Source organism: Heterodontus francisci, chromosome 17 (genome assembly GCF_036365525.1).
Source record: "Heterodontus francisci isolate sHetFra1 chromosome 17, sHetFra1.hap1, whole genome shotgun sequence".
Taxonomy (NCBI): Eukaryota; Metazoa; Chordata; class Chondrichthyes; order Heterodontiformes; family Heterodontidae; genus Heterodontus; species Heterodontus francisci.
The window spans coordinates 6,256,901-6,272,522 of NC_090387.1; the positions used below are offsets into that span (position 1 = coordinate 6,256,901).

The 15,622-nt window shown below is 45.5% G+C and overlaps 1 protein-coding gene across 2 annotated transcripts in view; it reads left to right on the forward strand.

The window, feature by feature from the left end:
- The window catches only part of LOC137378701 (fatty acyl-CoA hydrolase precursor, medium chain-like), a 65,601-nt gene that overhangs the window by 17,776 nt on the left and 32,203 nt on the right, over positions 1-15,622 (forward strand). For both annotated transcript variants that reach the window (XM_068049049.1, XM_068049050.1), the window contains exons 4-6: positions 4,879-5,012; positions 9,672-9,825; positions 12,331-12,435. In XM_068049049.1, the coding sequence (XP_067905150.1) occupies positions 4,879-5,012; positions 9,672-9,825; positions 12,331-12,435 (393 nt within the window). The remainder of the gene's footprint in view (positions 1-4,878; positions 5,013-9,671; positions 9,826-12,330; positions 12,436-15,622) is intronic.

Genomic DNA, 15,622 nt, shown 5'->3' on the forward strand with positions numbered 1-15,622 from the left:
CCTTGCTTATCAAGAATCTATCTACCTCTGCCTTAAAAATATTCGAAGACTCTGCTTCCACCGCCTTTTGAGGAAGAGAATTCCAAAGACTCACAACCCTCTGTATAGGTATTGAAGAGAAAAAGATTAGTGAAGACAAATGTAAGTCCCTTACAGACAGAAACAGGGGAATTTATTATGGGGGAACAAAGAAATGGCTGACCAACTAAATGCATACTTTGGTTCTGTCTTCACAAAGGAGGACACAAATATCTTACCAGAAATGTTGGGGAACACAGGGCTTAGTGAGAGAGAGGAACTGAAGGGAATCAGTATTAGTAGAGAAATGGTGTTGGGGAAATTGATGGGATTGAAGGTCAATAAATCCCCAGGGGCTGATGGTCTGCATCCCAGAGTACTTAAGGAAGTGGCCCTAGAAATAGTGGACGCATTGGTGGTCATCTTCCAAGATTCTATAGACTCTGGAACAGTTCCTACAGATTGGAGGGTAGCTAATGTAACTCCACTATTTAAAAAGGGAGGTAGAGAGAAAGCAGGGAATTATAGACCAGTCAGCCTGACGTCGGTAATGGGGAAAATTCTAGAGTCCATTATCAAAGATTTTATAGCCGAGCACTTAGAGAACAGTGTTCGAATCGGACAGTGTCAGCATAGATTTATGAAAGGGAAATCATGCTTGACAAATCTACTGGAAGTCTTCGAGGATGTAACTAGTAGAGTTGATGAGGGGGAACCAGTGGATGTGGTTTATTTGGACTTTCAGAAGGCTTTCGACAAAGTCCCACATCAGAGATTGGCATGTAAAATTAAAGTGCATGGGATTGGAGATAGTGTATTGCGATGGATAGAAAATTGGTTGGCGGACAGGAAACGGAGAGTAGGGATAAATGGGTCTTTTTCCGAATGGCAGGCAATGATTAGTGGGTACCGCTAGGACCCCAGCTATTCGCAGTATATAATAATGGTTTAGATGAGGGAACTAAATGTAATATCTCCAGATTTGCAGATGACACAAAACTGGGTGGGAGGGTGAGTTGTGAGGAGGATGCAGAGAGGCTTCAGGGTGATTTGGACAAGTTGAGTGAGTGGGCTAATGCATGGCAGATGCAGTATAATGTGGATAAATGTGAGGTTATCCACTTTGGTAGCAAAAACAGGAAGGCAGATTATTACCTGAACGGCTATAAACTGAGAGAGGGGAATATGCAGCGAGACCTGGGTGTTCTCGTACGCCAGTCGCTGAAGGTAAGCATGCAGGTGCAACAGGTGGTAAAAAAGGCAAATGGTATGTTGGCCTTCATAGCGAGAGGATTCGAGTACAGGAGCAGGGATGTCTTGCTGCAATTATACAGGGCCTTGGTGAGGCCACACCTGGAATATTGTGTGCAGTTTTGGTTTCCTTATCTGAGGAAGGGTGTTCGTGCTATCGAGGGAGTGCAGTGAAGGTTTACCAGACTAATTCCTGGGTAAGTGGGACTGACGTATGAGGAGAGATTGAGTCGGTTAGGATTATATTCGCTGGAGTTCAGAAGTGTGAGGGGGGATCTCATAAAAACCTATAAAATTCTAACAGGACTTGACAGGGTAGATGCAGGAAGGATAAAAGCAAAATACTGCGGATGCTGGAAATCTGAAACAAAAACAAGAAATGCAGGAAGGATGTTCCCGATGGTGGGGGAGTCTAGAACCAGAGGTCATAGTCTAAGGATACGGGGTAAACCTTTCAGGACTGAGAGGAGGAGAAATTTCGTCACCCAGAGAGTGGTGAGCCTGTGGAATTCGCTACCACAGAAAGCAGTTGTGGCCAAAACATGGTATGTTTTCAAGAAGGAGTTAGATATAGCTCTTGGGTCTAAAGGGATCAAAGGATATGGGGCGAAAGCAGGAACAGGCTACTGAGTTGGATGATCAGCCATGATCATAATGAATGGTGAAGCAGCCTCGAAGGGCCGAATGGCCTACTCCTGCTCCTATTTTCCATGTTTATGTTTCCTCATCTCTGTCTTAAATAGGCGACCCCTTATTTTTAAACAGTGACCCCTTGTTCCAGATTCTCCCACAAGGGGAAACATCCTTTTCACATCCACCGTGTCAAGACCCCTCAGGATCTTGTATTTTTCAATCAAGTTGCCTCTTACTCTTCTAAATTTCAGCGGATACAAGCCTAGCCTCTCCAATATTTCCTCATAAGACAATCCGCTCATTCCAGGTATTAGTCCAGTAAACCTTCTCTGTACTGCCTTCAATGCATTTACATCCTTCCTTAAATAAGGAGACCAGGACTGTACACAGTACTCCAGATATGGTCTCACCAATGTCCTCTATAGCTGAAGCATAACCTCCCTACTTTTGTATTCAATTCTCCTCACGATAAACGATAACATTCTATTAGCTTTCCTAATTACCTGCTGTACCTGCACCCTAACTTAATGCGATTCATGCACTAGGACACCCAGATCCCTCTGCATCTCAGAGCTCTGCAATCTCTCACCATTTAGATAATATGCTTTTTTATTCTTCCTGCCAAAGTGGACAATTTCCCACTTTCCCACATTATAATCCATTTGCCAGGTCTTTGCCCACTCACTTAACCTATCTATATCCCTTTGTAGCCTCCTTATGTTCTCTTCACAAGTTACTTTCCTACCGATATAATAAAAGCAAAATACTGTAGATGCTGGAAAGCTGAAATAAAAACAAGAAATGCAGGTCTGGCAGCATCTGTGGAGAGAGAAGCAGAGTTAGCGTTTCAGGTCAGTGACCCTTCATCAGAACCGGCAAAGGTTAGAAATGTAATCGGTTTTAAGCAAATAAAGCAGCGTGGGGAAAGAGAAAACAAAAGGGAAGTTGTTAATAGGACAGGGACAGAGAGAATAACTGACTAGAAGGTCATGGAGCAAATGGTGTGCTGAAAGACAAGGTGTCAATGCAGGGAGGGTGTTAATGGACAGAAAAATGAACAGCCCCAGCCCTAATATTCATTATAAGCCCACCGACTCCCACAGCTTCACACCCTGCCTCCTGTGAAGACTCCATTCCATTCTCCCAGTTTCTCTGTCTCCGACGCATCTGTTCTGATGATGCTACCTTCCACAACAGCACTTCTGACATGTCTTCCTTTTTGCTCAACTGAGGATTCCGCCCCCACCCCCCCCCCCCTGCCCACTGTTGGTGACAGGGCCCTCAACCGTGTCCGACCCATTTCCCGCAACTCTGCCCTCACCCCTTCTCCTCCTCCCAGAACCGCGACAGGGTTCCCCTTGTCCTCACTTTCCACCCTACGAGCCTCCACATCCAAAGGATCATCCTCCACCACTTCCGCCACCTCCAGCGTGATGCCACTACCAAACGCATCTTCCCCTCCCCTTCCACTGTCAGCATTCCAAAGGGATCGTTCCCTCCGTGACACCCTGGTCCACTCCTCTATTACCCCCATCACCTCGTCTCCGTCCCATGGCACCTTCCCCTGCAATCGCAGGAGGTGTAATACCTGCCCATTTACCTCCTCTCTCCTCACTATCCCAGGCCCCAAACACTCCTTTCAGGTGAAGCAGTGATTTACTTGTACTTCTTTCAATGTAGTATACTGTATTCACTGCTCACAATGTGGTCTCCTCTACATTGGGGAGACCAAACGCAGACTGGGTGAGCGCTTTGCGGAACACATTCACTCAGTCCGCAAGCAGGACCCTGAGTTTCCGGTTGCTTGCCATTTCAACACACCCCCCTGCTCTCCTGCTCACATCTCTGTCCTGGGATTGCTCTAGTGTTCCAGTGAACATCAACGCAAGCTCGAGGAACAGCATCTCATTTACTGATTAGGCACACTACAGCCTGCCGGACTGAACATTGAGTTCAATAATTTCAGAGCTTTTTGTTTGTTTTATTTGTTTATTTTATTTTAGTTTGTTTCATTCATTTTTTTTACCCAAGTGCCTGCCCACTGTGTTTTCATGATTGTGCTTTGGGCCAGGGCTGTTCATTTTCGGTTCATTAACACCCTCTCTGCACTAACGCTTTGTCTTTCAGCACAACGTTAACATACCATTTGCCTTTGCTCCATGGCCTCCTGGTCAGTTATTCTCTGTGACCCTGTTATCTCTTGCGCCCCCCCCCCCCCCCACCTTGCTTTATTGTGTCGGGTTCGGGTCAGGTCAAGCATTTAAAAAAATTAAAGCACTCGCGCACGGGTCAGGTTCAGGTTGGCTGTTGTCAAATCCGGCCCGCGTCGGGTTTTAATTTTATACCCGAGCCAGGCTTTAGCTGCTAGACCTGTTTAAGAAGAATACTGGGCCCCAATGAAAAGCAAGATCTACCTACAATCAAGGACCCTACAGCGAGCTCGAAGCACAGTAACAAAAGACCCACTTCAGAAATTGCCTCAAACTTTTTCACTTTATTTGTTTCTTTATTTCTCTTTTCGGTCCGTTTGCATGTGTGTATCGCGTGTGCATGCGACTGTGGGCGCGCTTGTATCCGTAAGCATTAGCCGCATTTGAGTTTAAGTTTTAATAAATTTCACTTTTCATCTTTAAAACTAAGAAGGCCTGTTTCTGCTGGTATCTTTGCCTTCTAGTTGGAAAGCGGTGAACAAGGATTCACCAAGAGGAGCTAAATCACAGTATGTTTAAAATTAAACCCTCTAACAGTGAGACCAGGTGACGGCTGACAGGGAACCCTAGACCCCTTTCTCACCTGATCATGATACCCTGCTGCCCCAAACCCCTTTCCCCCCTCTCCCCCCTCTCCCCCTACCTCGCAGTGAGACAGCTCCAAAGGAACCAATCCACTCAGTTCTATCACACATCAGCTGGATTTCCACCAAATCCCAGAGATCTGCCGGAAAATATTCTGACAACATCCTGCTTTATCCTCTAGGTTATGGTCTGGATCCACGGGGGTGGATTCACATTTGGAAGCACAGATTTCTACGATGGATCTTCACTTGCAGCTTACGAGGATGTGGTGCTGGTGGTGATCCAGTATCGGCTGGGAATCTTTGGATTCCTCAGGTAAATGGAAATAAAGACTCAGAGAAACATAGAAAGAAGGGGGCTGCAGCCGAATCCCACTTTCCAACTCTTGGTCGGTTGCCCTGCAGGTTACAATACTTCAGGTGCTTATCCAGTGGTTTTTTAAATGTGATGAGAGTTTCTGCCTCTATCACCCTTTCAGGCAGTGAGTTCCAGACTCCCACCACCCTCTGGGTGAATAAATTACTCCTCAACTCCCCCCTAATCCTTCCACCAATTACTGTAAATCTATGCCGACTGGTTACTGACACCTCTGCTAATGGAAATAGGTCCTTCCTATCCTCTCTATCTAGGCTGCTCATAATTTTATACACCTCAATTAAATAAAGCTCTTGTTACGCCCCAACTAAAGTATTGTGTCCAGTTCAGGTCACCACACTTCAAGAAGGATGTGAGGATCCTTGAGAGAGTACAGAGGAGATTTACCAGAATGGTTCCAGGGATGGGAGATATTAGGTTAGTTTGGAAAAGCTGGGATTGTTCTCCCTGAAGGAAACGAGATTGAGTGGAGATTTGATAGAAGTGTACAAGATTACGACAGGCTTAGATAAGTTAAACAAGGAAAAACTGTTCTGATTAACTGATGGTACAAGGGCTTAGGGGCACATTTATGGCTTTGGGCAAGAGGTGCAGGGGGAAACACGAAGAACCTTTTTACACAGAGAGTGGTGATGTCCTGGGAGTCGTTGCCCAGGAGAGGGGTGGAAGCGGAAGTCATCAATGATTTCAAAAGGAAATTGGATGGGCACTTGAAGGAAATAAACTTGTAGGGCTTCGGGGATTGAGCGGGAGAGTGGGATTGCCTGGATTACTCCACAGAGAGCCAGCATGGACTCGATGGGCTGAATGGCCTCCTTCTGTGCCGTAAATGACTCAATGATTCTCCTCAACCTCCTCTGTTTCAAAGAAAACAACCACAGCCTGTCCAGTCTTTCCTCATAGCTAAAATCCTGAATTCCTAAGAACATAAGATATCGGAGCAGGAATAGACCATTCGGCCCATCGAGCCAGCTCCACCATTCAATACAATCATGGCTGATCTTCTGCCTCAACTCCACTTTTCCATCTGCTCTCCCAAATGCCTTGATTCCCTGAGAGACTAAAAATTTGTCTATCTCAGCCTTAAATATATTCAACCATCGCCCTTTGGGGTAGAGAATTCCAAAGATTCAAAACTCTTTGAGTGAAATAATTTCTCATCTCAGTCCTAAGTGATCAGCCCCTTATCCTTAGATTGTGCCTCTGGGTTTGAGATTCCCCAGCCAGGGGAAACAACCTCTCAGCATCTATCCTATCCAGCCCAGTCAGAACTTTGTTTCAATCAGATCGCCTCTCATTCTCCTAAACCCCAGAGGGTATAAGCCCAATTTACTCAGCCTTTCATCATAGGACAACCCTCTCATCCCAGGGACCATTTAGTGAACCTTTGCTGTACCGCCTCCAAGGCAAGTATATCATTCCTTAAATATGGAGACCAAAACTGCACACAGTACTCCAGGTGTGGTCTCACCAAAACCCTAGAGTGCTGTACCCATAGTTCCTTATTCCTCTACTCCAGTCCCCGTGCAATAAAGGCCCACATGCCATTTGCCTTCCTAATTGCTTGCTGTACCTGTATGCTAACTCTCTGTGTTCCTTGTAAGAGCACACCCAAGTCTCTCTCAACATCAACATATCGAAGTTTCACACCTTTTAAAAATATTCTGCTTTTTGGTTCTGTTACCAAAGTGAATAACCTCCCACTTCCCCACATTATACTCCATCTGCCACCATGTTGCCCACTCACTTAACCTGCAGAGAACAAGATGCACGCAGGGGACTCCTGCACTGCCTGCTTGGCCCTTCTTTACTGCCTACCATTACCCATTCCCTCTCTGCCTGCATACTCTTAAGCTGCAGGATGACCATATCCAGAAAAGTGTTATCCACGTAGCTCTCAGCCTCACAGATGCCCCGCAGTGATGCCAGCTGCTGCACAAACCCAGAGCTCGAGCTGCTCCAGCTAACGAGGTTTCCTGCACATGTGGTTGTTCAGGACAGGAGAAATGTCCGGGAATTTCCACATGGCACAGGATATGCACTGCACGGGACTGAGGTGCCCTGCCATGCCTATGTTTATTTGACTACTATCAAAATTTACAGAAATAATCTTAAAGACTTGTCCCTGAAATGGACAAAAAAGTAACACTCACCAACTACCCACCAATCAGCTCCTTAGCTTGTGCTGACATTACTTTAGATTTTTATTTACCCTTCTCCCTGACACTCGCACTCCTTTTACCGCTGAGTCGATATTTATCAATGGATTCTTTTCAGATTTTAGGTTATTTAACTGTTCAGCTAATACCAAACACTAACCACTCAAAACACGAGCCAATAAAACTTGATACGAACCTGCGTTTCTCATTACTCTGTGCTGACTGTGACGTCAGTTTTTGTGATTTTTCTCTCTCTTTTCCAGATTCAGCTGCTCTGCTCCCAATAGGCTCTGATCCTCTCAATCTTTACAATCTATTCACTGTTTGTCACTCTTTTAACAGCACTGAATACCCATGGGATAGGATTCCACAGGCACTGACTCCCAGGACAGGTACAGCACAAGGTTAGATACAGAGTAAAGCTCCCTCGACACTGTCCCCATCAAACACTCCCAGGACAGGTACAGTACAGGGTTAGGTACAGAGTAAAGCTCCCTCTACACTGTCCCCATCAAACAATCCCAGGACAGGTACAGCACGGGGTTAGATACAGAGTAAAGCTCCCTCGACACTGTCCCCATCAAACACTCCCAGGACAGGTACAGTACAGGGTTAGATACAGAGTAAAGCTCCCTCTACACTGTCCGTGTCAAACACTCCCAGGACAGATAGAGTACAGGGTTAGATACAGAGTAAAGCTCCCTCTACACTGTCCCCATCAAACAATCCCAGGACAGGTACAGCACGGGGTTAGATACAGAGTAAAGCTCCCTCTACACTGTCTCCATCAAACACTCCCAGGACAGGTACAGCACAGGGGTTAGATACAGAGTAAAGCTCCCTCTACACTGTCTCCATCAAACACTCCCAGGACAGGTACAGCACAGGTTTAGATTCAGAATAAAGTTCCCCCTTCACTGTTGCCATCAAATATTCCAAGAGTCAGATAGTGTACCTACCCTGTATCTTAACCGGTACCTGTCCTGGAAGTATCTGGTTCTCACATTGAGGTCTGAAATGAAAGGTTATACCTGTCTGAGCTCAAACATTCTTCCCTTTGACAAATACAACAATTTACATAAACAAAGTTTTTTAATGATTTTTCTTCAGTGGCTGATGATTGCTTTAATAAACACAAAATTTCCACAAAAAAAAAACAGGGTTAGATACAGAGTAAAGCTCCCTCTACAATGTCCTCATCAAACACTCCCCAGGACAGGTACACATGGGGTTAGATACAGAGTAAAGCTCCCTCTACACTGTCTCCATCAAACACTCCCCAGGACAGGTACACATGGGGTTAGATACAGAGTAAAGCTCCCTCTACACTGTCCCATCAGTCCACATTTCTCCCTATTCTGAGAGGTGATTTCAATGTGCCATTGCCTGAATCTGATTTCAGTGGCAAATCAGGCAGTTTGGACAAAATGACCAAGTCTTCCATCAATTGGGTCAGAAAGCAAAGTCCATTTAGATTGGGCCCTTTTGGACAGCAGACTGTGTCTGTGAGGAGTCTGTTCAGGGTCTCATGGCTGAAAGGCCTGTTGTCTAACCCACTGAGATATCCAGTCCTTCTCCTCCTCCTAACTATTGCATTAGATTTCTTATTCAAATGTTGGAACCTGCCTGTATACGATTTCAGTTTTATGTTTCTATTCTCCTGATAGTTGCCACTGGGCCTCACACCAGTGCTGCCCAGCAGTCTCCTCTGTGGAATTTGGTATTCTGCATATCGTTCTACACTGCCTTTCCTTTGTGTTTTCTGCTGTTATCCTCTCCAACACCAAGACCACCTACTTCCACCTCCATAATATCACTGATCTCTGCCTTTGCCTTAGCCCGTCTGCTGCTGTAACCCTCATCCATGCTTTTGTGACCCCACACACCAGCTGTTGCAACACTCTCCTGTCTGGCCTCCCACCTTGCACTCTCCGTAAACTTCAGGTGATCCCAAACTCTGCTACCTGTGTCTCTACTCTCACCGAGTTCCTCTCACCCCTGTGCTCACTGACCGAAATTAGCTCCCGATCCAGCGGTGTCTCAATTTTAAAATTCTCATTCTTGTTTTCAAATCCTCCATGGCTTCCTATCTCTGTAATCTCCTCCAGCCAGAGAACCCTCCAAGATCTCAACGCTGCTCTAATTCTGGTCTATTGGTGGCCATACCTCGGCCTTAAATTCTGAAATTCCCTCCCTTAACCTCTGCAACTCTCTATCTCTGTCTCATCCTTCAAGACGCTCCTTAAAACCTGCCTCTTTGACCAAGCTTTTGGTCACCTGCCCTAATATGTCCTCATGTGGCTCAATGTCAAATTGTGTTTGAGAATGCCCCTGTGAAATGCTTTGGCATGTTTTACTATGTTAATGGTGTTATCTAAATGCAAGTTGTTGTTGTTACAAGTCTACACACAGCAATATGCCTCTGCCATTCTACCTTCAGCACAGGGGATGAGCATCTGCGAGGAAACTGGGGCCTGTTGGATCAAGTTGCGGCTCTCAAGTGGGTTCAGGAAAACATAGAAAACTTCGGAGGTGACCCAGGCTCAGTCACCATATTTGGAGAATCAGCTGGTGCAATGAGTGTCTCGTTTCACGTATGTTATTGGTCTTTATTTCAATATTCTCCCCATCTCTGTCGAAAATGCTTTGGTTAACATTTCTACGGCTGATATTGTGTGTTTTACCTGTGTGCTGGTTATTCAAGGCTAAATCAAAGACAATGAGCAAATTGGTCCCAACAGTGAGCATTTATCCTCATCCTCTCAGGAGAATTTAAAGCTATGTTTTTCTAATTGTGACAGAAACAGGTCATTCAGCCCAACTGGGCTGTGCTGGTGTTTATGCTCCCCACAAGTCTGCTCCCACCCTCTTCATCGAATCTCATCAACATATCCTTCTATTCCTTTCTCCCTCATATGTTTATCCAGCTTCCCCATAAATGTATCTATACTATTCACCTCAACCACTCCCTGAGATAGTGAGTCCCACATTCTCACTGCTCACTGGGTAAAGATATTTCTCCTGAATTCCCGATTGCATTTATTAATGACCATAATATTTATGGCCCCTAGATCTAGTCTCACTTGTTGTTCCAACCTCAGTGAGACCGTTAATGTTAAAACACGTGATTATAAACTCCCCAGACCAATTTATAGGATTACTCGACAAGATTTCACATTTTAAGACTTTTATTGTAACAACTAAACTAAAAATCACCATTAGTTGCATATTATTCTGTAAGCAGCTAATATTCCAAATTACCTTTCACTTATTAAAACATCAAAAACCTCACATCACATTTATACTTTATACAGTCCTTCTTGAAGTGATATTCTTGCAGCTAAAAGTCCTGAACTCCTCCCAGTTGCAATGGGTTGGATCACCCACACCTTCTCAAAGTCAATGTCCTCTTTGCTTCCTTCTTCCTGGACTTCTGTAAATAAGACGATCTCGGGTGACCCTGTTGCTCTTTTCCCTTCTCCGCAAACTTCAGCTTTCAAATCAGGTTAGGTCTGTGCAGCTTTTCACTGTATCAGTTTCCTGAGAGCACGTCTTTCCTCTCTCTTCTCTGAGGCTGCCTCTGCTGGTCATTGTCTTCCTTACAGCCTGTCTGACTTCTGAAAATCTGTTGAATTTATCCATTGTCTGTTCCAAGATGCAAAGTCCACAATCTGGCCACAGCAGAATCACCTGAGCCTTCCTTTCTTTCCAGGTGTTAGCAATTGCAATTCGTATTTGCATTTTCAGAGCCTCTGGCTCCTTGTTTGCGATCTCAGAGACTGGGAAAATGAAACTCATTGTCAGGTGCTATAACATTGTATTCTCTGCTTTTCAAAAGGGTTTTTGATCTGGGTTCTTTGTTGTCCTGGTAACTGAGATCCCTGTCTTATCTTTAAGCAGAGTTGATATGAGGTCACATGACTTCTCTGACTCCATCCTACACGACGTTAAACATCACAGTTTTTAAAACAAGGTCCAGCATTGATAACATGTAGAAAGGCTGAGGGGGGAGGGGGGGAGCTCTGTTCTTTTGGGTCCACTCTGTTTATTCTCACACTCTGCTCCTCTGGGCTGAGACAGGCTACTTGTCTGAACTTCGACACTGATCATTGTGTTTCTCAACATAACCCATGGTGGAATGCTATTTGGGAATATGAGTTGTCCATTCAGCCCTTCCAGCCTATTCCAGCTTTCCGTCGGTTCATGGCTGATCTGTTGCTCAACTCAATTTACCCACCTTTGCTCCATACCATCTACAAGATGCACTGCAGCAATTCACCAAGGCTCCTTCGACAGCACCTTCAAAACCCACGACCTCTACCACCTAGAAAGACAAGGGCAGCAGACGCATGGGAATACCACCAAGCGCAAGTTCCCCTCCAAGCCATACACCATCCTGACTTGGAACTATATTGCCGTTCCTTCACTGTCGCTGGTTCAAAGTCCTGGAACTTCCTCCTGAGCAGCGCTGTGGGTGTACCTACACCATATGGACTGCAGCAGTTCAAGAAGGCAGCTCACCAGCACCTTCTCAAGGGCAATTCGGAATGGGCAATAAATTCTGGCCGAGCCAGCGATGCCCACATCCCATGAAGGAATTTAAAAAAACAGAAAGAGCCACCCATTAATCTTGTAAACTCCAGGGGATACAAGTCATTTTTATGCAACCTCCCCTCACAATGTAACCCCCGGAATCATTCTGGTGAATATACGCTGTACTTTCTTCAAGCCGAGTATATACTTCCTGCGGTGTGGCTGCCAACACTGAATGCAGTACTCCCGATAGGGTCTGCCCAAAGCTCTGTACAACTGAAACATTACTTCCTCACTTTTGAATTGCAATCCATTGAGATAAAGTCTAAGATTCCATTAGCCTCCTTAATTTAATGTTTCTTGACATCCTGCGGAGAAGTGAAACTCCCTCCCACCCAAGTGGGCTGGTTTACAGTCCAGGAGAAACAAGGAGCCCCTTGTTGTCTTTCTACCAGGAAACAGAGTAGCACTTCCAATACCAGGCTGCCCCAGATGAAGGAAGAGTTGGGAAGAAGGACTTTCGAAATAGTCTAAGCTAATGGTCACTGTACTTGTTCTTGTTGCAGGTTGTTTCTCCCTTGTCCTCTGGCCTGTTCCACAAGGCAATATCAGAAAGTGGAACTGCTCTGATCAATTTTGGATCAAATTTAGGTCCTAAATCATTGGCCCAGGTGAGTTATTATTTTTAATGATTAGAGGAGGTTTTTATAGTTTCAGAGAGAGGAAGTTCCACTTGATTTTAAACAAAAAACAAGGAGACAACCAACACTCCCACTAATCGTTTTGGAGTGCATTGGCGATTTGTGCAAATGTACGGCCCCTTTAAATTTTTATGTGTGGCCATGCATGCGTGATAATTTAAAGGGGCCAAATTGAGTGCAGCCTGCACAGGGACTGTTACAGCCCTTTGTAATCCAGCATCAGCATAATCACACTGTAACAAATTAATGGGAATCAGAGGGAAAATTTTCCACTGTTTAGAGTCATACCCAGCACAAAGGAAGATGGTTGTGGTTGTTGGAGGTCTATCATCTCATCCCCAGGACATCTCTGCAGGAGGTCCTCAGTGTCCAAGGTCGAACAATCTTCAGCTGCTTCATCAATGACCTTCCCTCCGACATAAGGTCAGAAATGAGGATATTTGCTGATGATTATACAATGTTCAGTACAATTCGCAACTCCTCAGATACTGAAGCAGTCTGTACCCCCATGCTGCAAGACCTGGACAACATTCAGGCTTGAGCTGATAAGTGATAAGTAACATTCTCGACACACAGTGCCAGGCAATGACTATCTCCAACAAGAGAAAATCTAACCATCTCCTCTTGCATTCAATGGCATTGCAATTGCTGAATCCCCCACCATCAACGTACTGGGCGTTACCATTGATCAGAAATGGAACAGGAGCAACCATATAAATACAGTGGCTACAAGAGCAGGTCAGAGGCTAGGAATTCTGCATCGAGTAACTCACCTCCTGACTCCCCAAAGCCTGTCCATCATCTACAAGGCACAAGTCAGGAGTGTGATGGAATACTCTCCACTTGTCTGGATGAGTGCAGCTCCAACAACAGTCAAGCGCGACTCCTTCCGTGACAAAGCAGGTCGCTTGATTGGCACACCATCCACCACCTTAAACATTCACTCCCTCCACCACTGACGCATAGTGGCAGCAGTGTTTCTCATGTATAAGATGCACTGCAGCAACTCACCAAGGCTCCTTCAACAGCACTTTCCAAACCTGCGACCTCTACCACCTAGAATGGCATGTGCAGCAGATGCATGGGAACATCACCACCTGCAAGTTCCCCTCCAAGCCACACACCATCCTGACTTGGAACTATATCGCCGTTCTTTTATTGTCACTGGGTCAAAATCCTGGAACTCCTTTCCTAACAGCACTGTGGGTGTGCCTACCTCACATGGACTGCAGCAGTTCAAGAAGGCAGCTCACCACCACCTTCTCTAGGGTAATTAGGGATGGGCAAGAAATGCTGGCCTTGCCAGTGATGCCCACATCCTACGATTGAAAAACAAAATCCATTTCCTTTTTCAAAGCCACGATTGAATCTTTCTCCACCACACTCTCAGGCAGTTACTCCAGATGGGGTTTAACCAAAGCCTTACACAACTGAAGCAGCACTTCCACCCCTTTGAGATGAAGGCCAAAACCCCTTTGTGTTGGCTTCGAATTGGGGAAGGATGGAATTCTGCTCCTGGTTTCAGAAAGCTTTATCTACCAGCACCACATTGTTAGCATCAGTTAATACAGAATCACAAAATCATAACAGTGCAGGAGGAGGCCATTAATCCCATCATGTCCGCTCTGGCTCTCCAAAAGAGAGCATATATGTATATACATATATGTTGCAGAGTATTTGTTACTACCGAGGTGGGAGGAGTGCACGGTTAACTCAGTCCCGCTTCTCCACAGGTCACAACATTGAGTCATAGTCATAGAGTCGTACAGCATAGAAACAGGCCCTTCGGCCTACCTCGTCCATGCCGACCATAATGCCTATCTATACTAATCCCACCTGCCTGCATTAATTCCATATCCCTCTATGCCTTGCTCATTCAAGTACCTGTCCAGATGTCTCTTAAATGTTGCTACTGTTCCTGCCTCCACCACCTCCTCAGGCAGCTCATTCCAGATACCCACTATTCTTTGTGTGAAACATTTACTCCTTTGATCCCTTTTAAACTTCCTCCCTCTCACCTTAAATCTATGCCCCCTAGTTTGAGTCACCCCTACCATGGGAAACAGACTCTGGCTATCTACCCTATCTATGCCTCTCATAATTTTACATACGTCTATCATGTCCCCTCTCAGTCTCCATCACTCCAGGGAAAACAGACCCAGCCTATCCAATCTCTCTTTATAACTCAAGCCCTCCAAACCAGGCAACATCCTTGTGAATCTTTTCTGCACCCTCTCTAGCGTAATCACATCTTTCCTGTAGTGCGGCGACCAGAACTGCACACAGTACTCCAAGTGCGGCCTAACCAACGTTATGTACAACTGTAACATGAAGTCCCAACTCTTGTACCCAGTGCCTCGGCCAATGAAGGCAAGCATGCCATATGCCTTCTTCACCACCCTGTCTACCTGTGTCGCCACTTTCAGGGAACTATGTACTTGCACCCCAAGGTCTCTCTGCTCAAGAACACTCCCCAGGGCCCTGCCATTCACTGTATATGTCCTGCCCTGGTTTAACTTCCCAAAATGCATCACTTTGCACTGGTCTGTGTTAAATTACATTTGCCAATCCCTTGCCCACTTTCCCAGTTGATCTATATCCAGTTGTAACCTTAGACAACCTTCTTCATTGTCCACTATCCCACCAATTTTGGTGTCATCTACAAACTTACTAATCATGCCCCCTACATTCACATCCAAGTCAATATATATGACAAACAACAGAGGGCCCAGCACCGATCCCTGCGGCACACCACTGGTCACAGCCTCCAATCTGAAAAACAACCCTCCACTGCCACCCTCTGCCTCCTATCACCAAGCCAATTTTGTATCAAATTGGCTAGCTCACCCTGGATCCCATGTGTTCGAACCTTCTGGACCAGCCTACCATGCGGGACCTTGTCAAAGGCCTTGCTAAAGTCCATGTGGACAACGTCCATCGCCCTGCCCTCGTCAATCCTCTTGGTTACCTCCTCGAAAATCTCAATCAAATTCGTGAGACATGATTTCCCACGCACAAAGCCATGCTGACTATCCCTAATCAGACCTTGCCTTTCCAAATGCATATAAATCCTGTCTCTCAGAATCCTTTCCAATAACTTTCCCACCACTGATGTAAGGCTCACCGGCCTGTAGTAATGATGATACATAAATCTCTG